At 44.3% G+C, this 25,447-nt stretch overlaps 1 protein-coding gene across 5 annotated transcripts in view; it reads right to left on the bottom strand.

Moving 5' to 3' along the window:
- Window positions 1-25,447, bottom strand: part of PLEKHM3 (pleckstrin homology domain containing M3) — a 201,774-nt gene that overhangs the window by 26,441 nt on the left and 149,886 nt on the right. For all 5 annotated transcript variants that reach the window (XM_075608512.1, XM_075608510.1, XM_075608513.1 and 2 more), the window contains one exon: window positions 19,374-19,531. In XM_075608512.1, coding sequence (XP_075464627.1) covers window positions 19,374-19,531 — 158 coding nt within the window. The remainder of the gene's footprint in view (window positions 1-19,373; window positions 19,532-25,447) is intronic.

Below are 25,447 nucleotides of genomic sequence, written 5' to 3'. Positions count from 1 at the left end.
TAATCTGTTCCTTAGCAGGTCTTAAAATTAGGTAAATACAACCTCAGATAAACAACAACACATGACATATTACACTGTGTCATGATTTAACAAAAATAAAGCCAAAATGGAGAAGCCATGTGTGAAAAACTAAGTATACCTTATGATTCAATAGCTTGTAGAACCACCTTTAGCAGCAATAACTTGAAGTAATCGTTTTCTGGATGACTTTATTAGTCTCTCACATCGTTGTGGAGGAATTTTGGACCACTCTTCTTTACAACATTGCTTTAGTTCATTGAGGTTTGTGGGCATTTGTTTATGCACAGCTCTCTTAAGGTCCAGCCACAGCATTTCAATCGGGTTGAGGTCTGGACTTTGACTGGGCCATTGCAATACCTTGATTCTTTCCTTTTTCAGCCATTCTGTTGTAGATTTGCTGGTGTGCTTGGGATCATTGTCTTGTTGCATGACCTAATTTCGGCCAAGCTTTAGCTGTCAGACAGATGACCTCACATTTGACTCTAGAATACTTTGGTATACAGAGGAGTTCACGGTCGACTCAATGACTGCAAGATTCCCAGGTCCTGTGGCTGCAAAACAAGCCCAAATCCTCACCCCTCTACCACCATGCTTGACAGTTGGTATGAGGTGTTTGTGCTGATATGCTGTGTTTGGGTTGTCGCCAAACGTGGCGCTGTGCATTATGGCCAAACATCTCCACTTTGGTCTTGTCTGTCCAAAGGACATTGTTCCAGAAGTCTTGTGGTTTGTTCAGATGCAACTTTGCAAACCTAAGCCGTGCTGCCATGTTCTTTTTAAAGAGAAGAGGCTTTCTCCTGGCAACCCTTCCAAACAAACCATACTTGTTCAGTCTTGTTCTAATGGTACTGTCATGAACTTTAACATTTAACATGCTAACTGAGGCCTGTAGAGTCTGAGATGTAACTCTTGGTTTTTTTGCAATTTCTCTGAGCATTGCACGGTCTGACCCTGGGGTGAATTTTCTGGGACGTCCACTCCTGGGAAGATTGGCAACTGTCTTGAATGTTTTCCACTTTTGAATAATTTTTCTCACTGTAGAATGATGGACTTTAAATTGTTTGGAAATGGCTTTAATTCCAGGGGTTAAACAAAAATATCGTATGAAACGTTTAGGAATTGCAACCTTTTCATACACAGTCCCCTTATTTCAGGGGCTCAGATGTAATTGGACAAATTAACACAATCATAAATAAAATGATAATTTTTAATACTTTGTCGAGAATCCTTTGCAGGCAATGACTGCTTGAAGTCTGGAACGCATGGACATCACGAAACGCTGGGTTTCCTCCTTTGTGATGCTTCGCTAGGCCTTTACTGCAGCTGTCTTCAGTTGTTTGTTCGTGGGTCTTTCTGCCTTAAGTTTTGTCTTCAGCAATTGAAATGCATGCTCGATTGGGTTGAGATCAGGTGATTGACTCGGCCATTGCAGAATATTCCACTTCTTTGCCTTAAAAAACTCCTGGGTTGCTTTTGCAGTGTGTTTTGGGTCATTGTCCATCTGTAAAGTGAAGCGCCGTCCAATCAGCGTCGCTGAATTTGGCCGAATCTGAGCAGACAATATATCCCTATACACTTCAGAATTTATCTGGCTGCTTCTGTTTTCTGTCACATCATCAATAAACACTAGTGACCCAGTGCCATTGTAAGCCATGCATGCCCATGCCATCACACCGCCTCCACCGTGTTTTACAGATGATGTGGTATGCTTCGGATCATCAGCCGTTCCAAGCCTTCTCCATACTTTTTTCTTCGCATCATTCTGGTACAGGTTGATCTTAGTTTCATCTGTCCAAAGAATGCTGTTCCAGAACTGGGCTGGCTTTTTTAGATATTGATTGGCAAAGTCTAATCTGGCCTTTCTATTCTTGAGGCTTATGAATGGTTTGCACCTTGTGGTGAACCCTCTGTATTTGCTCTCGTGAAGTCTTCTCTTTATGGTAGACTTGGATAATGATATGCCTACCTCCTGGAGAGTGTTCTTCACTTGGCTGGATGTTGTGAAGGGGTTTTCTTTACCATGGAAAGGATCCTACGATCATCCACCACTGTTGTGTTCCGTGGACGTCCAGGCCTTTTTGTGTTGCAGAGTTCACCAGTGCGTTCTTTTTTTTTTCAGAATGTACCAAACCGTTGATTTGGCCACTCCTAATGTTCCTGCTATCTCTCTGATGTATTTTCTTTATTTTTGCAGCCTAAGGATGCCCTGTTTCAGTTGCATTGAGAGCTCCTTTGACCGCATTTTGTAGGTTCACAGCAAAAGCTTCCAAATGCGAATGCCACACCTGGAATCAACTCCAGACCTTTACCTGCTTAATTGATGATGAAATAACGAAGGAATAGCCCACACCTGTCCATGAAACTGCTTTTGAGTCAATTGTCTAATTACTTTGGGTCCCTTGAAAAAGAGGGGCTACATATTAAAGAGATGTAATTCCTAAACCCTTCCTCCAGTTTGGATGTGAATACCCTCAAATTAAAGCTGATAGACTGCACTTTAAGCCCATATTCATTATTTAACTGTAACTTGAATTGATTTTGGTACACAGCCGAAATAACAAAACTTGTATCAGTGTCCAATTATTTCCGGACCTAACTGTATATTTATAAACTAGTATATACACAAACGTGTGTGTGTAATATACATTTTTATATTTATTTTCTGGGTTTACAGTACAGCACATCTGTACATAGTGGAATAATAGGAGCACAATCAATTTCTGACTGAAAAGCATGCAATCTAATTTTTCATAGGACAAAAGTGCAGGTATAGGTTTGTGTTCAATATTTTTCGGCAGGGTGGAAGTCATCTTCACAGCGTATTGAATTGGGGTCCAAGTGTCACTCTAACCCAAGGACACAAGGAGCAGGCTTAGGTCTGCAGCTGCGACCTACCATTTCCTAATCCACAAGTCTCATCACAAGCCCCTCTCCGCCCATGATTAGGTGAAGTAATCTTTTACAGCTCTCTGAATGGCATTTACAGCTTAGAAGAGCAAGCTCCTGTGTTTTTTGTTGTTTTGTTTTATTGCTGGGCAGGATGCGACAGGATAGCAAAGCATGGCCTTCCAAAAGCTGCTAATTAGCTGTGCTGATTCTGTTTGTTTTGGAGCCATTTACTAACAAAGGAATGTGTCATACTGATTAAGTGAGAGCAGGGGTATGTAATGTGTGTATATTGAGACCCAGGTGAGTGCATAAGCCAGGTATTCTCCGTGTTTGCTTAAGGACTGACAAAAATTTATGTACTGCAAACAAGCGGCCCAAGTAAAAAAACAGCCTATACAGAGGGGCTGCAATATGAAGTTTTCCTCCCTCCCCCAGAAAAAGAAAAATGAGCTGTCTAAACCTGGGCCATCCCTCACCATTTGAAGAACAACTGCAAACAGACGGGGCTGAAAAACATTTTCTCCTGTTGACAAGGTGGAGATGTCCCAGAGAAAAAAATGCTGTTTGCACAAGTGGCACTCACCTTAATGAGGCTTTGTGGGTGTTGAGTCCCTTGGTGATAAGAAACATTCCTTAATTCTTCATTATTTAAACCCATTGCTTTAAAAAAAACAAAAAAACAAAAACACATTTAAAAAATACTGCCCCTATTAGCAGGTCAAAAAAAGGTTGGTCTATTATGGGCTGAAGGAGTAGATTTGTGGTAAATGACACTGCCTTGAAGTGGATGAAAGCGGTTTAAATCCCAGTACCTCTCTCTCCATGTGACCTTGGGCAAGTCACCTTATTTCCCTGTGCCGGAGGGTCTGAAATTACATTGTAAGCACTACAAAGCAGGGACTTGCTGTGCCTGCACAATGCTATGCAGAGCGTTGCGTACACTGTCAGCGCTATACAAGAAAAGAGATGTATATTATTTTTATATTTGCACAACATTCTTCTTCTTAAAATGTTTTCTTGCATAGAGCTACAATGTGCAGAGCTGTACATAGAACTGTTCAGACAACGCCCCTGGCTCGTACATTTGCATTTTTTATGCCTAAACAGGCACAGGGAGGGTTGAAATATTCAGGGCACCGAAGGGTTAAATCCATCACAATTCTGCATCTTCTCACATTGGCATTAACCTCCTCGGCCCTCTCCCTTTTCACCTAAAGGTTTTTTACTATGGTAGTATTTTGGAAGACAAGAGGTTTGTGCTGATCCAGAAGAAGCAGAGGGATCAGGCATTAGTCTCACTGCACTGCAGCATGATACTTCAAGGGTCTTAAATATAAACATCATATTGAGTTTGGTTCAAGTACAGAAGATTAACCCCTTGCTGCCAGAGGGGCCTGCAACACATTACAGCTCAGTGCATTGCAGATCCCCCCTGGCAGCAAAGAGGTTAATCATGGATTTTACATTTCATTTTGTACATACATTTAACAACATTTGAATGCTATATTTTTTTAAAGGGTGTAGCCTGCCTTAGGTGACTACAATGCATGCTTGTAGGATGTGTTTGCAACATGTAATGCACCTTCAAAATACAATATCTGTCAGCACAGAACAAATATTGGATTCTTTGCTAGGTTTACAAACCCTTTCTTTAATACTGGTGGAGCTTTTTAGGAAAAATGTCACCCTCTGTATTTTTCTTGTGTTGTTTAATTGAGCAGCTGAGACAAAGCAGAAATGTAATGTAATGAAACAAGGCCTACATGTTTATTTTAAAAAAAAACTTCCCTGAACAAGAATGTTGCTATAAGTCATATACACACATCATATTATGTATAACTCTAGGAATAGTTATGGGTCACAAAGTCATTAAAACTGAAGTCTCTTTTTTTGCGCTTGCTTGTAAACTCATAGCTAGGTTCCAGTAAATATTGATAGCTCTCACATTTATCGGATTTAGCTAATAAACCACACAGTTCACATATGTCAAAAGTTAGCATCACGGGAGACTTCCCCATTTATCCAAATTAAAGGCATATTCGGACCGCAGGAAATGGAAATAAATTAATATAGATCATCAGCAGCACTTGTTGATCCACTATTGGACAAAGGCCTCCCCAAGGATCTTCCAGGTACTGCTGTTGCAAACCTCTCTTCTCCACATTGCCCCCTCCACTTTTTCTGATTTTTCTTTCTTTTTCTGATTTTATCCACCCCAATTTACTTTTGGTCATCGTCTTGGTGTTTTAATATATCTTCGACAAAGATAGTCATAAACTAAATTCCAACGATAATAATTTCTTCTTGTGATATGCCCACTGCCATTTTATTCACTCTTGTGATGCTGTCACAGACTTTTGTTTGGTTTCAATATCATTCATTATTTTTACTATTTCTTCGAGTAATACCCAGCAAACATCTCTCTATACTTATTTACATTGTCTGAAGTTTTTGAATTATCTTTGAAATTAGGGTCCATGTTTCACATCCATACGTGAGCACGGGCAGACTAGAATGGTCGAAAACTTTGCTCTTGAGGCACATTGGAAGGTTACCTTGAAATATCATCTTGTTTCTTCCACATTCGGTCCATCCCATCATCATTCTCCTATTGATTTCATTGAAAAGGTTCCCATACAGTGTTAATTGCCTGTCACGGTAGACATAGTCTTCGACTTCTACTAGTTCTATTCCATTTATGTCGATCTTTGCTGTCTTAACACATTTGTTGAACATCACTTTGGTCTTGTGGAGGTTCATATGGAGGCCCACATTCTAACATGCTTGGGCAACCTCTCCAATTTGTTGCTGGAGGTCTTCTGGACTTGCGGCAAAAAGAACGATCTAATCTGCAAATCGCATGTGACTCAAATATTCACCGCTGATTAAGGTCTTGTCCAATTCTTCAAGTGTTGCAGTGAAAAGCTTTGGTAATGTGGTGTCTCCCTGCTGCATTCCATTGCTAATCCTTATTTTCCTTGTATCTTCATGTAATCTAATCGTGGATGTGGCATTCCCGAATAATGTTCTGTATAATATCAATGTACTCTTCAACACTTTGTCTTCTTAATGCATCTGGGACCACTGAGGTGTAGACAGAATCAAATGCTTTTTCATAATCTACTAATCCTAAAATGAGTGGTGGATCATATTCATTACTTTGGGAAATCACTTCTTGTACAACTTGTGTTGTATCCATTGCAAAATCCTGCATATTCTCTAGGCTGGGCAAAGTCCAGGGTCTGTTGCAGCCGACTAAGGAGTATCTTAGTAAAATATCTTGTAAATGATTGGAAGTAGACTGATTGGTCTGTAGTTCTTGAGGTCTTCTTTGTCTCCTTTCTTGTGGATGAGGATAATTACCACATTACTCCATTGTTCTGCAAATGCCATGTAAAGAGTTTTGCAAGGATTTTTTCTACTTCTTCCTCAGCTTCTTTCAAAATTTCATCTCCCCCGGAGCCTTCCCATTCTTCATGGATTTCATTGCTTTTGACACTTTTATGGAAGGACGCATGGTACAACATTGGTGGTTTCTTCTCGCTTCTCCTCTGCTGGATTATACCCTGCGTTTGCATACAAGTTCATGTACAAGTCCTCAACTCTCTTTATGCTACACTGTAAGTGCTAATCTTTTATTGTTGATCCGTCTTGTTTGAGTGCAATCATTTGCTTCTTCCTAACCATAAGTCTTGCTTAGTCATCTTTAAGCTTTTCTTATCTTCAATAGTCTTGTTCCTGAATGCTGTCAAGCCCAGGGACATTCCAGTCTCTGGAGAATGAGGGTCAATGCCTTTTGGTATCTTCCATATTTGGGGGTCGAGTCCTTCCTTGCCATGCCAGCCTCATTTGCATGTTGGCAAGTACCTTTCCTACTTTAGTCGGGTATATTATTCAAGCTTTCATAGTATAGTTACACCTACCAGCACAAGTGCCACTATTCATCTTCCTGAACACCCGTTGCCACCTTCCCACCTGGAGATTATAGTTGTGTGAAAAAGAAAGTACACCCTCTTTGAATTAGATGGTTTTACATATCAGGATATAACAATCATCTGTTCCTTAGCAGGTCTTAAAATTAGGTAAATACAACCTCAGATGAACAACGACACATGACATATTACACCGTGTCATGATTTATTTAACAAAAATAAAGCCAAAATGGAGAAGCCATGTGTGAAAAACTAAGTATACCTTATGATTCAATAGCTTGTAGAACCACCTTTAGCAGCAATAACTTGAAGTAATCGTTTTCTGTATGACTTTATCAGTCTCTCACATCGTTGTGGAGGAATTTTGACCCACTCTTCTTTGCAACGTTGCTTCAGTTCATTGAGGTTTGTGGGCATTTGTTTATGCACAGCTCTCTTAAGGTCCAGCCACAGTATTTTAATCTGGTTGAGGTCTGGACTTTGTCTGGGCCATTGCAACACCTTGATACTTTTCTTTTTCAGCCATTCTGTTGTAGATTTGCTGGTGTGCTTGGGATCATTGTCCTGTTGCATGACCCAATTTCGGCCAAGCTTTAGCTGTCGAACAGATGGCCTCACATTTGACTATAGAATACATTGGTATACAGAGGAGTTCATGGTCGACTCAATGACTGCAAGGTTCCCAGGTCCTGTGGATGCAAAACAAGCCCAAATCATCACCCCTCCACCACCGTGCTTGACAGTTGGTATGAGGTGTTTGTGCTGATATGCTGTGTTTGGTTTTCACCAAACGTGGTGCTGTGCATTATGGCCAAACATCTCCACTTTGGTCTCGTCTGTCCAAAGGAAATTATTCCAGAAGTCTTGTGGTTTGTTCAGATGCAACTTTGCAAACCTAAGCCGTGCTGCCATGTTCTTTTTAGAGAGAAGAGTCTTTCACCTGGCAACCCTTCTAAACAAACCAAACTTGTTCAGTCTTTTTCTAATTGTACTGTCATGAACTTTAACATTTAACATGCTAACTGAGGCCTGTAGAGTCTGAGATGTAACTCTTGTTTTTTTTTGCAATTTCTCTGAGCATTGCATGGTCTGACCTTGGGGTGAATTTGCTGGGACGTCCACTCCCGGGAAGATTGGCAACTGTCTTGAATGTTTTCCACTTTTGAATAATTTTGCTCACTGTAGAATGATGGACTTTCAATTGTTTGGAAATGGCCTTATAACCCTTCCCAGATTAATGGGCAGCAACAATTGCTTCTCTAAGATCATTGCTGATGTCTTTCCTCCTTGGCATTGTGTTAACACACACCTGAATGCTCCAGACCAGCACACTGCTGAAACTTCAGCTTTTATAGAGGTGGTCACACTTGCTGATGATCAATTAATCAAGGGCATTTGATTAGCAGCACCTGTCTGCTACTTAGCATCTTAATTCCTATGGAAGCAGTAAGGGTGTACTTAGTTTTTCACACATAGCTTCTCCATTTTGGCTTTATTTTTGTTAAATAAATCACGACACGGTGTAATATGTCATGTGTTGTTGTTCATCTGAGGTTGTATTTACCTAATTTTAAGACCTGCTAAGGAACAGATGATTGTTATTATGTCCTGATATGTAAAACCATAGAATTCAAAGAGGATGTACTTTCTTTTTCACACAACTGTGTGTGTATATATATATATATATATATATATATATATATATATATATAAAAAACGGTTGTTCCCTCTGGTCTGACCCACCCAATCTCACATTGGCCCCTGTGGTCTATCCAGCCCTGATTACATGTTCGTGTCTGGTGGTGCACCTGTAGGCAACAGGACTCCTGAGTCTCCCGCATGATGGTATTAGGGGATGTCACGCCAGACATGCAGCTGAGGTAGTGGGTGCGAGTCCTACATATATCATGTGCAGCGCCTCCACCTCATCAGGATCTATGCGTCCGTAGGGAGATGGTCCTGATGAGGAACTCCTTCTTGGTGGTGATGGCCCCTGGAGAGTAATTTCAGACTCACACTATGGGGTTCTCATTGAACAATTAATCTTTATTGTGCGTGGTGGTATGGGCCAGCTGCCCCTCACAGTCAACGCTTCAGCCGCACATCGCTCCGTGCTCCCCTTTAAAAGGTACGCCCTCCCAATGGAGTGGGATTCCCTCTACCTCGCACGGAGAGCACCCCTGTGCGAGGTCCCTGGACACAGTTGGCCTTCTCTAACTGGATATAGAACGGTGCCACTAGTTACTGCACTAGTGGGCACATCAGAACTTGCTGCTTTGCACTTCACCTTGCAGCAACCAACAAACTTTAGGCAGTGCGGTGCCTTATATACCTCAGGAGGCAGGCACAGCTCTGATGTCACTAACTATGGACTCAGAGCATGTAGCCACTCCCATCCCTACATAGGGCACTTCACCAGGGTGTGAGGGCAAACCTCTATGATTACTGCTGGCATTCCTGTAACTTACCAGGTTTTGCTGCCAGCAGGAGAGATGACTGTAGACCATTGTTATGCATGGCTACATACTCCCCCTGGTGAATCCCCACCGTCCCGGCTGGGACCTAAATTTGGTGTACCTTTCTCCAGGAGACACTGCAAAAGAAACATCATTAAGCAATAACAATTCTTTTCATCCATAATTAGTTATATAACAGCGCTCACTGACCAGCAGGGGCGCTCAAGATTACACACAGACCTCACTATGCTGCCTACCTAATAATAGTAGCGAGGATCTGGCTTCTTCACTTCTCTGCCCGCCATGTTGGTCACGGTAACACTATACTCCCGGGGCAAGCCACGCTCGGGTCTATACACAGCCTTGTGCATATATATGCTGCGCCCAATGCTCCAAACTCGCATTAACTGGGAGATCCGCTCTTCTGCTTTGGGCCCCTTAATGGCACCTCCCTTGTTAACCATATAGTACTCTATATCCTCCCGGAGCCACCCATCCCTGCGGTCCTCTATCTCCTGCATGAGGGGTTCGGGAACATAGGTGTATTCCAACCCATGGGAGCGTTTGTATTTGGCTACAATGGCCCTTTCTGCTCGGCAGGCCCTTGTTAACTTAGCACTGCCCGCTCTCCCCGGCAACACCCAGGACATGGGTTCATCGGGATCCACCGGATCATCTAACCCACCCGGACCCAGTGGTTCTATTAACCCTCGCCTAATCTTATACCACCGCTCCTGTATTTCCTTTAGGTGATCCTCCTCAGTAAATTCTCCCTTGGCCCACCAATGATCCACCACCCCATCCCGCTCTAGGATGAACCGGGTTCTATCGATCCAGGCCACGTATCCCTCAAACAAGGGGGCCAACCATCGGGTTTCCCTGACCTCCTCTAGAGATACCTCCTCTAACTCTTCCGGCACACCCCCGGAAGATATGCCAGACGTAACCTCGGACGGGACCTGATATCCCGGATCCCTTTTCTGGTTCCCAACGGTAACGCTAACATTACTGGGACAATCGCTGGATAGCGACACCTGTCGTAATCCTCCCTCCTCCCACCGATCCATCATCGGATGTCCCATAGTCCAGGCTCCCAGTCCGTTCATCGGAAGTGACCCGGGAATCCCCTGACACCCCTAAGCTTGAGGATGACCCAAAAGTGAAGGTGAATGGGGCTGGGACTTTAACTAGGGCCTGGGGTCTGGCTAGGGCTTGGGTTTGGGGATAGGGCCGAACCGTCGGTATCCGCGGGGCTAGGACCCGCTCTTCACCGCTACCTGGTCCGATTCCGCCGCAAGGACTCTCCGCTTCTCCGGTCTCACGACTCTTCTATCTCCGCGTCGTTCGCCCGCTCCTCTTTGACTTATGCGTCTGACCTCCACTGCTCGAGCGAAGGGGCGCGATCATCTCCCACTCTGCTCCGCTCGGTCCACCAGAAGAGATGTCTTGACACGCACGTGTCTCGTCGCCATCTTGGGTTGGGTCCCCAAGCGAGACCTCTTCCTCCACCACGATATCCGGCAACGCCTTCTTCCGTCGTGGCGCCGCCTGGGCCTGACTCCGTCCTTCCTCCGCCGCCGCCACCCTCGGAGCCAGGGACAAGCATGGACTCTGCTTACCGCTCCGTGGTGTTGGGGTGGATCTGCCGCCATCGGATCCGCTGGTCACCACGGCCGTGGGACTTCGCCATGGTATGGGCGACACTCGGCTCCGTTCTTCGCCGACACAGGTAAGTGGCACTCTTTTAATAGTACTGCTGCTGTGGTACGCCGGCGGTCGGGCCATCAACGCAATAGGACTGGCGGTGTCCTCGTCCGAGGACTCCAACTTCGCGTTAGGCCGGGGCATTCCGCTTGGTGATCTGCGGTGCGCCCCCTTTTTATCACCGCGTCGGTGACCAGTTTTCTCCGCCGGCTCCGCCTTGATGACCGGAGCGGGTCCCTGTTCTCCGGGACCCGTAGTCTCCCTCCAGAGCGCACCGGGAAGTTCCGCGGTTAGCATAGCGACATCTTCCGCAGCCTCTACCGTCTGAACCGGCACGAATGTCGGCATGGGTCATAAGTATTGTAGGCCACATTGAGCGCATCGTGCAGTAGAGCTCACCCCTCCGCCCTGCAGTCGATACTGCAGGCATAAGAATGCCACAGTCTCTACACCCTCTACTCGGAGGATCAGGAAGCCTCCTGGAGCCGAGTAGGGATGAGTGGTTATCAGAGGCCCTTCTTCTTGCTTGCAGGCCATAGTCACTAATGGAGGTAGTCGCACTAGAGGTCTGTACTGCTTGCTGGTTTCTCACAACTGAAGGGCATGGGCTGGGTTGCCAACCCCTCCTCCAGCTTTCTCCATCCGCATCCGCCAAGACAGGAAACCACTCCCCCTGGTTGAAACTAGGGGGAGGTCCCGTAGACTTGTAGGCTGACCCAGCACAGGGGCGGAATTAGTCACAGTCCATGTGGGCGCGGCTCCAGCTTTCGCGCCATACTCCCCAACAGGGTGGGGTCTCTCCGTTGGCGCCACTCCTGGCCAACTTTCTGCAAGTTGAGCATTTGCAATATTTTCTGCAACTGGCCCACGCGGTTTCCCAGGGACGCGGGAACCGCCATCTTGGATTGCATTGTCAATCGGGTTCACTGTTGAGCGTTTGACTGTTTGTATGTTGAATGACAAGCAAGTCCATTACGTTCCTCCCATCTCACAATAATGTCCTCTCCGCTATCCTCAGGGTCAGTACCCCAAGGTCCTAAGCAGGACATACACGGCACAATCACTGTTTTCACACCATTCCACAGCAGGCTCACAAAAGTCTCTTCTGTAGCTTGCTCTTCCTCCTCACACATGACATATTCGTTCTCTCCTTCGGCCTCCGTCCGCCATATTGGACCTTCCGCACCGCGCGGATCCTCCATTCTTGCGGTCGCCATTCGGCCACTGTTCATTGAATTATTGTACATGGAGCTCCGCAATGTAGATCTGACTTGTGGTTGCACTACCTCAGGCTAGGCTCACTCTTTCTGTGTCTGCTGTATCTCCATCCTCCCAGTCTGTGCTCCCTGCGGTGAGTTGTCTGGAATGGACTACAGTACTCTGGTTCGTCCATGCAGTACTTGGGGTCTACCTACTGTTGGCCAGTCTAGCGCACACCCTCTCCAGGATTCCTGCCCTAAGTTACCAGTTTATCCCTTACCACTAGCACTACCTCAAGGTTTCTGTGACAGCTATAGCCCGGCTCCAGACCCAGCTAACTCCGTGCAGGATCCCAGGGCGTCCGTGCGGTCCGCGTCTCCAGCAGCTCCCCTGACTACCCCTGGCACCCTTCCACGCAGCACAAAGTGGCAGCAGACACTCTCCCTGTTTCCCAGTGTGTCTAGCAAAAGCCTGTCCTGTTGACAGGTCTCTCAGCAGCGCCTCCAACTGTAACGGTTGTTCCCTGTGGTCTGACCCACCCAATCTCACATTGGCCCCTGTGGTCTATCCAGGAGAGATGACTGTAGACCATTGTTATGCATGGCTACACACACACACATTATATATATATATATATATATATATATATATATATATATATATACACACACACACATACATACACATATACAGTACATACATACATACACACATAAATGCACACACACAGACACACTGAATTTTGTGGGTCCTAACCAATATGCTGTGAAACTGCCTCCCCCCTCCACTTGAACACTCCCTAAGCAAGGTGAAGATGGTTTAATAGCATATCCTATAGGGCCATATTTAATTAACGATGGGTTATGTTCCATTCAAAGCTACTAGGGGGATATACCGTAATTTCCGGACTATTGAGCGCACCTGAATATAAGCCGCACCCACTGAATTTTAAAAAAATTATTATTTTGAACATAAATAAGCCGCACACATCTATAAGCCGCAGGTGCTTACTCCCCCTGCACCTCACATCAACACCCCCTGCACCTCACATCAACTCCCCCTGCACCTCACATCAAGCCCCCAGCACCTCACATCAACCCCCCCTGCACCTCCCATCACTCTCCCCCTGCACCTCCCATCACTCTCCCCCTGCACCTCACATCAACTCCCCCTGCACCTCACATTAACCCCCCAGCACCTCACATTGACCCCCAGCACATCACATCGACCCCCCTGCACCACACATCAACCCCCCCTGCACCACACATCAAGCCCCCCAGCACCTCACATTAACCCCTGAGCACCTCACATCAAGCCCCCAGCACCTCACATTAACCCCCCAGCACCTCACATTAACCAGTAAATACCTCTGCTGTCCAAGCAGTAAATACCTCTGCCGTCCAAACAGTAAATACCTCTGCCGTCCAAGCAGGAGTGCACGCACGCCTCTAGCAAGCAGCAGGCAGGAAGTGCCTCAATGCTAGAGCGCGCTGCTACTCTGCGAGGGGGAGAGCGGGCTCGCGGGGGATGGTGACAGCGAGCTCGCTAGTGGACTCGGGAGGGAGGGAGGGGGAGAGCAGAAAGCCGGGCCGCGTGTTGTGCAGGCGGCACGCGGGGGATGGTGACAGCGAGCTCGCGGGGGGGCACGGGAGAGTGGACTCGGGAGGGAGGGAGGGGGAGAGCAGAAAGCCGCCGCGGGCCGCACAGTGAGTACAGGCGGCCCGCATGCGGCCCGCGGGCCGCGTGTTGTGCAGGCCTGGTCTAATGAAAGCTTCATGCCGCCAAAAAACTGAGCACGTCACAGAATGTGTTTTTTTGAAAAAAAAAAATTGAAAGCGGGAAAAATCCATATATTAGCCGCGTCATTGTTTAAGCCGCGAGGTTCAAAGCGTGGGGAAAAAGTTGCGGCTTATAGTCCGGAATTTACGGTACACACTTATACCAGTGAGCGTTTTGGGGTGTGGTTGTAGGAGTTAGCCCACGTCCATAGTAAGGCTGTGCTTATAGTCCCGGCGACAGCGACGTCGCGTCAAAACAAATGTATTGAATACGTTGTGTGAATTCAATTTGATTTTTTTCAGCGACCGCAGCGTGACGTCAGTGTCGCCGTAGCAAGGACTATAAGCACAGCCTAAGAGCGACGTCGCGCGCATCGAAAACAAAATGGCAGAAGGCAATGCAAACGTTCACAGTGAGCACGAGGTGGTCGATACCTGGCAAGACAACATTTTTTTATTTGCCAGGCAACGTGCGGGTCACGTGGGCGGTTCTGCCAATGAAGGTGAACCGCTCATGTGATGTCACGGGCACGCCCCCAAACATTGAATTAGAGCTGCTCTTGCTCACGTCTTCTTCTCGAGACACCAACAGGCCATGGATCGCCTGTGCAGCAGGCGCACGTGATGTCACGCGCTCCTTCTATGTACAACGCCTTAGAGGATTAAAGCAGTTTTCCTTTCTCTTTGCGTGAAATAAATGTCAGAGGTGACAATAAGTTTTCCTCCCAAGAGATCTGTGGCAAATGTAAGAAACAATATTTATACAGTATGCTTCATGCATTTGCTTCTGACACAGAGGTAATACAGTATTTTGCTATGGGCATTTGAGAGAATTTCTACAAATCTTCCCCATTCATCGTATCATTTCGCACAACAGGAACATCATGCATGGGACTTTTAGACATAGAGCACTTTGATTGGCTCAAATTGTTGGCATGGATACAATAACCCCATCACGACATTTACCAACCCAAGCACGTCTTGGAATATTCTACTCAAATCGCAATTAATGAGAAAGCCCAGCTTCCATTTTAAATGTAACATTTTTTTAACCAGCAACTTTAATTTATAAGAAGTTAAAGCAGTAATTTCTCAAATACAATGTTTTTTCATTACTTCCTGTACCTGAGCCAAGGGCTTCCTATTAAAAGGACCAATTAGTTGCATGAGGGGGGTCCCTAATCTTATTAGAATACAAATTGGCATTTCATTAAACCAAAATACATGCATTCATTTCAATGTCACGGTGACCAGCACTGCATTACTAAAGACGATAACTGTTATAAAAGGTTATTGTCCATATTACCAGCTAACAATGGCAAGTCTTAAAATGCTTTAGTTATCGATTATTTCATTGAACTCTGATTTTCTTGCATGTCGTTATTATGAAATGGTGTTGTATTATATAGTATATTCACCAAATAAAATAATAAACGTAAAATGAAGATAGGTCTCCTTAGAAATGGTTTCCCCAATAGTGATCTACTAAGATGACAGAATAGCTTCATACCATAGCATCATCTTTAAAGCAGGGTACAAAGATTACTTACCCTGCTCAACATCATTTTAGCTTTGGTGGCAATATCAGTTTTGATATACATATCTTGATAACATTTCAAATGTAAAATCGTGCAAACTTGATCACAGTATACTTTATACGTAAAACCTATACGCATTGGAACGTGATTACAGCGTTCCAGAGGCTTTCTTTAATAAATCCCTTCAATTGATTTGCCAATGCGGTATCTTTTTTAAAGATAGCAAGTAGTCCTTTATTTATACAAAACTCTTCAAATGCGCAAAAAAAAACAAAACAACACACTTTAATACATTTTTCTGCAGAGACCAAGCTGAAGTCTGATAAATAAACACATTGGCAGCAAAGTGGGTTGACATTGAGTAATGGCATTCATAACTAAACAAAGCCCATTTGTGCAAGCAGCATCAGAAAAAGAATCTAAGGATGGACGGCTTTTCCACTGCCAGTTGGGATAATTTATGGGTACATAAATTGTTTCAAAAGTTGAATGAACTCCACTGTTTACCTGTTTTTGCATACCTGTGTCTCCGCTAATCATTTCTCAAAAGGGAGTCAACATTTCATTGCATTATCTGTGTAGTTTGGTGTATTCAATATTTTGAATACTAGTTTTTTTTATGTTTAACCCCTGCAGCACCGAAGACATAAGGGCAATGTATCACGGCACATTTGGAGCAAGTTCTTTTCACCTCGCGTCTTTTTGTGTCAATGTATCAAGGTCTTTGCTCCAAGTTTTGCGCTGTGTGAGTCAGCTTGAGATTTGGGGAGTCCCAATGGCAGGAGTAAAGAATGGGTTACATAACACACATATTTAATGCGATGTACCAAACTCTGCATCCCAGTGTGTTACTTTTTTCTATTTTGCATTTGGGTAAAAAATATCAGCCACGTATGTGGTGGCATAAACTTGTCTGGCCCGCAATTTGCGTCAACTGTAAGAAACACTTGGCCCCATTTTCTGTTTGCGTCAAATGTAACAATGTGTCAAAACAAAGTACTATGCGCACTCTATGTTGATACATCTGCGCCATGATACCTTACATTGCTTAAATAAAATAAATGGCACACACAAAATCTTAACAGACAATGATCTATAGCAGCGATTCCAAACTCCAGTCCTCAAGTACCCCCAACAGGTCAGGTTTCCAGGATATTCCTGGTTCAGCACAGGTAGCTCAATCAAAATGACTGAGCCACCTGTGCTGAAGCAGGGATATCCTGAAAACCTGACCTGTTGGTGGCCCCTGAGGATTGGAGTTGGCTTCCCCTGACCTAAGGTGTGTCAGCCCTTGTGATGTTCACGGTACATCCCAAGAATAGCAAAATGATTAGTCTTGTTACAATGATATTGATGGCACTATGACCACTGCCTACATTTACTATGCTAACATACTGCCGCTGCTGCTGCTGCTGCAATGGCAATGTTATTTCCTGCGATACACAAAGAAAAGTGTTTGGATACATTAACAGCAATAACTATAGTAGGGTTCCATTTCCAATTACTGTATATGTCAAAAACTATAACAGATGCTGCGCTATATATAACTCTATCCCTTCTATCATTCTTTTTATGGTGCAGTTGTATATTAGGTTTACATTATGGTTTGACATTTGTAATCATAAGGTAAGAACAAATGGGCTAGGCTTTCGTAAAAACAATGTTCCCATTAAAGTGACTTCTATTACTCAGGGGTGGTTATTCCAGGTCTGAGGATTACACTGGAGTTTAAGGCAGCAGTGATGGAATTTGAATGGAAGGAGATTTGTGACATTGTGTAGGTGGCTAGCCCACGGAGTCTGTGTGCAATTGCGGATGTGTGCTCATACTTTCTGTGCTACCGAAAGGGTTAAATATGCATTTAAAGGAACAGTCCTGCCTTTTAATTTTTGTTAAATTTAAATAATTATCTGTAACTTATACGAAAACACACTTATACGTGTGTGTATATATTTGACTAGAAGTTGCTAAGTTATTTTGACAAGATATTGTTTTGTGCCACCATAACAGCAACAGAACATAAAGGTACAGCTGAACCCCGTTATAACGCGGTCCTCGGGGTCCACAGAATGAGACCGCGTTATAACTGGGATTGTGTTATAAAACTTTGCTGTGCGGGAACTTACCGGCATCTGCAGCTCTCTCCTCTCTACATCTATCCCTGCTTCAGGCTGTGCACCAGCTCAGTCCTCTCTGCAGCTCTCCCTGCGTCCACGTGCATGCACCTACACCATGCAGGATTTTTTTTTTTTTTAAACATTCAATGCTTTATTGCTTATGGACACATACACACACCCCTACACCATGTGGAAGTTGAACATGAATAAATTTTATATAATACACATGCAGGAATCGAACCCAGTACCAATTCCCTACCTGCTACGCCACAGGATTGGTGTGATGAAACAGACTGCACTGTTTACTATATGTTAAGTTTGTTTTTGGAGTCTGCGATATCACAAAAACCCTGTGGCTTGCAGGTAGAGTGTGTGGGTGTGTATGTGTCTGTTAGCAATAAAGCATTGAATGTTTAAAAAAAAAAAATGGAGCTGTTTTTAAATCGGGAGCCACGCTCAGACCGCGTTATAAGCAGATCCACGTTGTAGCGCGCTAAAACGTGGTTGATTTTTATCATGCAAAAAACTATTTATTGATGTGTCAAAGCATCTAAACTTACACTTATATCGGACCTAAATCCAGCACTGGTGCAAGGGTATTAGGCGCCGTAGGCAAACTATCAACCTTGCGCCGACCCACCCCCCCATACCCATTAACTGTAAAAAAACCTAAATGAATATTGTACAATAGTATAAATACAAATTACGCATCTATAATTACAGATTCATTTTACATTAACAAGGAGAATATTATACTTACTGGACCAGGAGAGGGATGGTATAGTTATGTGCCCTGGGGTTAGTTATGTGCCCGGGAGGGGGAGGAAGAAGATGGAGGTATGGGCCTGGGGGTTCATGGCAGGAACGACACCTATGGAAAAACAGGGGCTGCCACACGCAACATCAAGCTCACACCGCCCTGACTAAAAACAAAGTGCTTCCACAACCCAGAGGACCCAGACCCACAGAAGGTGACAAAGCGGAGCGCAAGCAGCAGTTCTCTGGCATACAGGTAAATAGGGACTCCAGCTGCAGGCAATCAATAAGTTACCACAACACTTCTGTGAGTGAACATTCATTTATTTTGTTTCAATAAATTGTTATTTATATTTTATCTTCTATGTTTGTGCCCCATATGTTGTTTTTTTACATTTGGAAGTTCATGGTATGTGCCTGGGTGACAAGGAGGACCACAACAAAGGGAGGGGAGCAGAGTGTGCTTACCTGCAGCCTTGGAGGATGGAGGGGGTCAGTTAGAGGCCAACATTGCAGAGGGGCCGGTCAGCAGGTGTCTGCGGAGGTGCCTCTCGGTTCCACTGGCCTCCAGCAGGCTCCCTCTGAAGGACACTCCTCTGCGGATCTGGCACATATTAGGGTCGCTAGCAGCCCCCTGACTCACCAGTCCGGGACAGTAGTCCCAGCTTTCCACCCCCTGTCGGTGGCCCTGCTGCTACATGGAATCCCTTAATTCTTTACCACCCCCCAAAATGTTGCCGCTCTAGGCGACTGGCTAGTTTGCCTAGTGGTTAAACCGGCCTTGGATATATCTACTGTTTCCTATAAGTTTCAGTTAATGATTGCATTACCACTCATGCAAACTGATCGAGTCTCAGCAGCAGACAGAAATAGAATTGCAGATTAAGTGGTGGTAGGTAAGTACACGTCTATCCAAAGAAGTTTTGCATAGCAACAAGTTGCAGCTACCTCCAACAATGGAAGGGTTACATATATATGTTACCTGCTTGTAGAATTCTCTTCGAAGGGATAGAGAATTTCTCCATTGTTGCAGATCTCACAGATGAATCCTTTCTGGCTGCAGAGGCTGCAGCTGTAGACGTGAGAAGTGGCAAACTTGATAACCTTTACGAGAAAGGGGGACAGCTTGCCTTCAACAACCTGCACAAAGCAAAGGTATATGGTGGAAATAGTTATTGGGATATAGCAGTCATTTTCATTTCATTGTAAAGAGAAAGAATATGAATAAGTTCTCCATACTTTGCCAAGTGAGAAATTGAGTGGCCAGGACACCATTACGACATTCTGTTAAAGAATTTAACTACAATCCCCACATTATAACATTTCACAAATAAGCATGTGAGGTTTTGATAGCTTTGTCCACACCATTACATCTGTGAAGAACACTCCTCCTAGACAATTAAAAATGTATCACCCCGAACAACGAATCTAATTGTCCAAAATCAGTACTACTACTAGAACCTTGCACTACTGAGTGAACAATTCAGGACATACGAGTTACATCAGGGAGAGTAACTAATTCATAATGCCGTACTGGGCTACTTCAGTATCTACTTACTCATTTATTTATTTTTTAGCTATGACCATGCTTAAATGTGACTGTCACTCACCATCAGGTCTAGCACTGTCTGTGCTAACTGTATAAATCAGATGAATAAATAAAGCACAGATGAAAAATGATTTGAACACATTCAAACTACTAACCAGAGATCTTTAAGTAGCCCCCATTATCCATTCACCATAATACAATTTCAACACACTCCATGTCATGAACGAACAATCTCTAAGGTTACCCATGGTTATGAAGCAACCTTGCAATCAGAATATAGTGAACAGAAATGCTGTTTTACCAACTCAGCTTAAATTTACAGGAAATTAAGCTCTTCTCCACCTTCTGTGAATTTTCCTTTGTCCCTTTTGGGGTGTAAACTGTTCTATAACTTTTAGCACACGGAATACGGGATAGGAGCAAATGAATTTAACTCAATTACATGCAAAATAGTCGTTTAGAGTAGGGGGGCGCAAACTGGGGTGGCGCATCCCCTAGGGGGGGTGGGAGATTTGTCTGGGGGGGGGGTGCGGGCGGTTGCAGACATCCCGCACTCTTCCCCAAGCAATTTAAATTAAATGCCAGGGGATGGCGTGAGGCCTCTGCCACAATAAAACTTACCAGGATTCAGAGGCTGTGATGCTTCTCCATGGCAACGCGGCGTCATTTGACACGGCAGGGTCATGTGACGTGATGTCAGAGGGGTCAAATGACGCTGTGGGTCACGTGACCTGACGTCACGTGACCCCGGAGCATTATTTGACGAACTGGCAGGTAGGAGGGGGGGCTCGAGCTCCGAGCAGGCCAGACAGGGGGGCGTAGCAGTAAAAGTTTACCCTCCCCTGGTTTAGAGCATGTGTGCGTAAATAAAGCTACTTTACTATTTTGTTCCTAATGCACCAGAAAGATATGACACTAGACACTATGGAGCATATTGGTAGTTTGCAAAATTAGCATTTGGCATAGATATAATAAATGATAAAGTATACCTATGAGCACATTCACATGTCTCAGACAGGTCCCCAAACCTGCCTTACCCCATAATTACACAATAATGTTATTCCACTGCAGTCAGGGATTCTGGGTAATGACATGCAAGTAAGCACTCATAGGCTGGGATTCACTAAGAGCTGATGCTAGGTCAGGGGCGAGCCACTCCATTCCTCAAAGGCCACCAACCGGTCGGGATTTCAAGATATCCCTGCTTCAGCACAGGTGGCTCAATCAGTGGCTCAGTCAACGACCATGTACTAGACCGTTAATTCCGGATTGGGGTGCAATACCCCGCATTGACGCATAGTGAATCTCCGTCAGTGTGTCACTTTTTGCTCATCAGCTGTTTCAACCTTTAAAAAGTTGAAAGCTGTCTAAAAGTAGGTCTGCTGGTCATGAACTTCATTGACCCAGTTTTACTTTATGTGTAGCCAGGTCCCCCAGGTCTACCCTTATCTCCGCATGCTGGGGGAATAAGGAAGGTTGCAGTGTGCAGGGAGTGCTTCGGTATATCGGAGGCTCCGCAGTGACCCGAGCGAGTAGGGCGCCGCCATGTTGGTGTTCGCGCATGCGCGGTGAGCCCGTAGAGGTGGTGAGGGAGCAGAGGTCGCGCATGCGCAGCAAGAGGTTGCGAGAGCCCGAGAAAGAGGAGCTGCTCCTATAGGGTGGAGCGCACGGGACTACGAGTCCCAGCAGACATAGCGAGACCAGGTGACACCAGGGAGCCTATAGGGTGGGCAGAATATCAGGAGGAAGAGTTAGGAGGTTGCGCATGGGAGCACGCCAGGCAGAACTGAGCCGGAGAAGGAAGGAGAAGGAGCTCTGCGTGTAGGGAGGCCAGGAGCCCCTACACTAGGCCACATACCCCTGGCCCAGTTAGGCCCTGAGTCCCCGTAGTGTGAAGCGGAAGTAGGGACATCAGATAGGGTACAGCCCCCTTAGTAGCAGAAGGAGAATTGTACACCCAGAGACTGTTACGATATTATACAAGAGGTTTGGGCTCAGACCTCGGGCCGCGCAGCAGTTGCCACCCGGGTGGGATCATCCCGGAAGGCATTCCTGGAGTTCCTTCGTCGTCGGATCCTTTGTGAAGTTCCTTGGCAGGCCCGAGCGCTCGGCAGGTAACATCATTAAGTGCACCAACTATAATATCAGAACATAGTGGCTGCGCAGTCACACACACATACCTCACTTTGGGGGTGGGGGCTTTTGGGGTGTGGGAACTGGACACGGTGTGGGTACACGGTGAAGGGGTCGCGTCCTGCGAGACGCAGTATCGTAGTGTCTCCCCTAGGAAGGGACACCTGTATATGACATGCAAAGTTATGGTTGCTATTAGTAAAGTCATTGGTTGTTTTACATGCTGTGTGCGGAGTAGTACATTATTGTCCTGCGAGGAACAACTTCAACTCTGCTGGGAGCCATCGCAGGTGGAGGCGCTGCACTTGGTAAAAGGTTATCAATATTCCTATGTGTTGCCCCAGGCTCTCCGTGGCGGAGGCTTAGGCCCTGCGAGCCAACAGGTTAGACAGCATTGGTAGCGCACTGTATTCATTAGGAAACAGGGCTACATAAGTTATGTGAAACAGCAGGCATAAGTTTAAAGAGATCCACGTTAAGGCTGATACAGAGCAAAAAGTGACACACTATGACTGCTCATTTGTATTTAATTACCCAGAATTCCTAGAGGCAGTGGGAGCACTGTATGAAGTGTGATTATGCATAAGGCAGGTTTGGGGACCAGTCTGAGGCATATAAGTGTTCTTTATCATTGCTGTGCACTGTACGGTGAAGGCTTTTTGGTCACCATAACTTGTTTGTGCACAGATATAATGGAATGTATTAACTACTGTGTCATGTATCTCTATCTTTTGCTTATCAAATGAACCCCCTAAGAGACTAGTCTGAAATAAAAGGAAATGATAAGCTTGAATGTTACATTCAATACAGATGATAATGGACATAATAGTAAATTACTGATGTGATTCACTGAGACACTTGCAGAACACTTGGCTAAAGAGAGGGGTTTTCAGTGTGCACTTCTAAGTGTCAATGTAACAAGTTATTTTGCTCTAATCATGTACATCACCTGGCTTCATTTTATCTTACTTTTTTGTCTGTGTCAAAAAATACTGCGAGATCCGCTGGCTTAATCGCTCTGGGCAACAATCTTGATTTACAAGATTGATTAACAAGTTTCTCATATATGACAAGACCACAAGCAAAACAAAAATAGTCTCATGTCACGTGTCAAAGTAAACTTTTCTTTATACAGGAACATCCAAGACTTCATAAATCACAATGAAAAAAAAATGAATAAAGGAAATATGAGTTATTTTGTGTGAAATGCCATCAGTATTTTAGAGAAAGTACTACTCAGTGACAGCAGAATCTGATTTCCTATCCATAAGTAACATTGTGAACTCACAAACTGATTATCTGCTCTTCAGCATTCAATTGAATAAGAATTAACTAGTATTTCTGGGACCCTTTTCTTCAGATGATGTGTACACACAAATTGTTTAAAGTTACTTTGAGAAAGTAATCACAGCGGGGGTAGACTCCATGGCTCGATAGGGTGACATGACCTTAAACTTCAAGGTCAATGGTTCAAATCAGCTCAGGTCGACTGTGATAGAAACAGTTTGTGGCGGTTGTTTTGTGTCATGTGTGAAATTAGATGTTCATCTCAGTCCATTTCATATTGGCCCCTATACAGAGCTGTAGTTAAAGGAGAAAATCTATGGCGACACTCACAAGTCCATTGTCATTTGCTGTAGTGAATTTAATGTAGAGCTGTCAAGGTCTAATGTCTCATCGTCCTGCAAAAGTGCCTATTTATTGAAGAGTTGCCAAGTTCAACTGACCCCTTAACTTCAACATCCTGCAAAAGTAGCGACATAGATTAATCCTGAGAGACAAATATTATCGGATTGTCTTTGTGTCGATTTAACATCAAAATGTCTAATATCTAGGGTTCAAGGAAATAGAGCAATTTTGGAGCAAAACTGATACAGAGGATGACATTTTTATTTTGTCCCAGCTGCATCAACCTGCAATTTGATGACTATCAGAAGGATGAGTTATGGAGGCGTTACATAATGCACCGATCAAAATAAGATGATTAAATTGTGCATTATTTTTTTCTCTATTACCAAATTTAGAAAAAGGGATGTGTTACCACCCCCCTCCCTAGCTAGAAGACCACTAATAGATGCACTCCAGGGCTATTAAAACATAACATTTATTGTATCAATTAAAAAAGGATCTACACATATATAATGACCATGAATCGTGAAAAATAAATTGTGAAGTGAATTAAAATGAGTAGGAGTAGGTCTGGTACTGGTGAGGCTGACTATCAGGTGTATAGCCCTAGTGTCGAATGTTATACTCTTAGACAACTACTAGAATATAATTGGCAATTAATCCACCTATAGGACCTAACTATATGTAGAGCAACTGATCCTAATTAGTGTGGCTACTTGGTATATGTTAATAGTAATGTGCTCATTGTGTGATGAGGTGTTAACACTAACACAGCATACCTAGTAACCAACCAAAGATTGCAAAATATAAAGCAAGCCGCAAACTTATGATAACTAATGGTAACGTGGTAATCAGATGGTGGGGGCTAAGCTAGATATAAACGCCATGCTAACCATGGCACAGCTCCAACCTCACTGCATAATTTTACTCCTAGCAGCTAAATGATGATAGTTAACAGTGATGTGGGTCAGCTTAGCACAATCATTGGTTGGTGGTATATGGATTGAACCTGTGTAGGGTAACATCAGCACACCTAAACCAGTGGTATAGGAATGGCAAAATAATAAGTATAATGCACATAATATACAAGATGAAATTTGAAACCAATAACAGTGCCTTATCAGCAAAGAACATAAGCTTATTGGCTGCCGCTAGATAATTATATTGATGCAACATCTTATATACTAGAAAGTTGTGATCTACAGGTATACACTGGAGAATGGTTACAAACATATGTTACTAGATGAAGGGCGTATATGTAAAATCCTCATTTAGTCCATATGGGCTGAGAGTCTTTCATTTGTAAATCCATTCGGCCTCCCGCTTGAGTAACCTATTGTCCACATTCCCACCCCTCATGCTGGTATTGATATGATCAATACCCATGAAGGTGAGACATTTGATGTCTCCATGATGGAGATTGTTGACGTGGCGACCTACTGGAGTATCCAGTTTGTTCTTGATAGAGTTAACATGCTCCAGCACACGTCTTCGAAACTCCCTGATGGTCTTACCAACGTATCTATGCCCACAATTGCAGGTGATCAAGTATATGACGTTGGTGGTCTTACAATAGATGTATTGTCTAATATCATATTGTATGGATTTATCAATGTTATAGAAGTTTTTGGCAGGTGTAATATATTCACAGGCTTTACAATTTTTACACTGGTACATGCCCTTTAATGATGATCTCAGCCAAGTCGGATTCATTTGACGTTGGAAATGACTATGGATTAAATACA

Source organism: Ascaphus truei, chromosome 7, assembly GCF_040206685.1.
Source record: "Ascaphus truei isolate aAscTru1 chromosome 7, aAscTru1.hap1, whole genome shotgun sequence".
Classification (NCBI taxonomy): Eukaryota; Metazoa; Chordata; class Amphibia; order Anura; family Ascaphidae; genus Ascaphus; species Ascaphus truei.
Note: the sequence above shows the minus strand (reverse complement) of the source record. Positions and strands in the feature narration are given on the sequence as shown.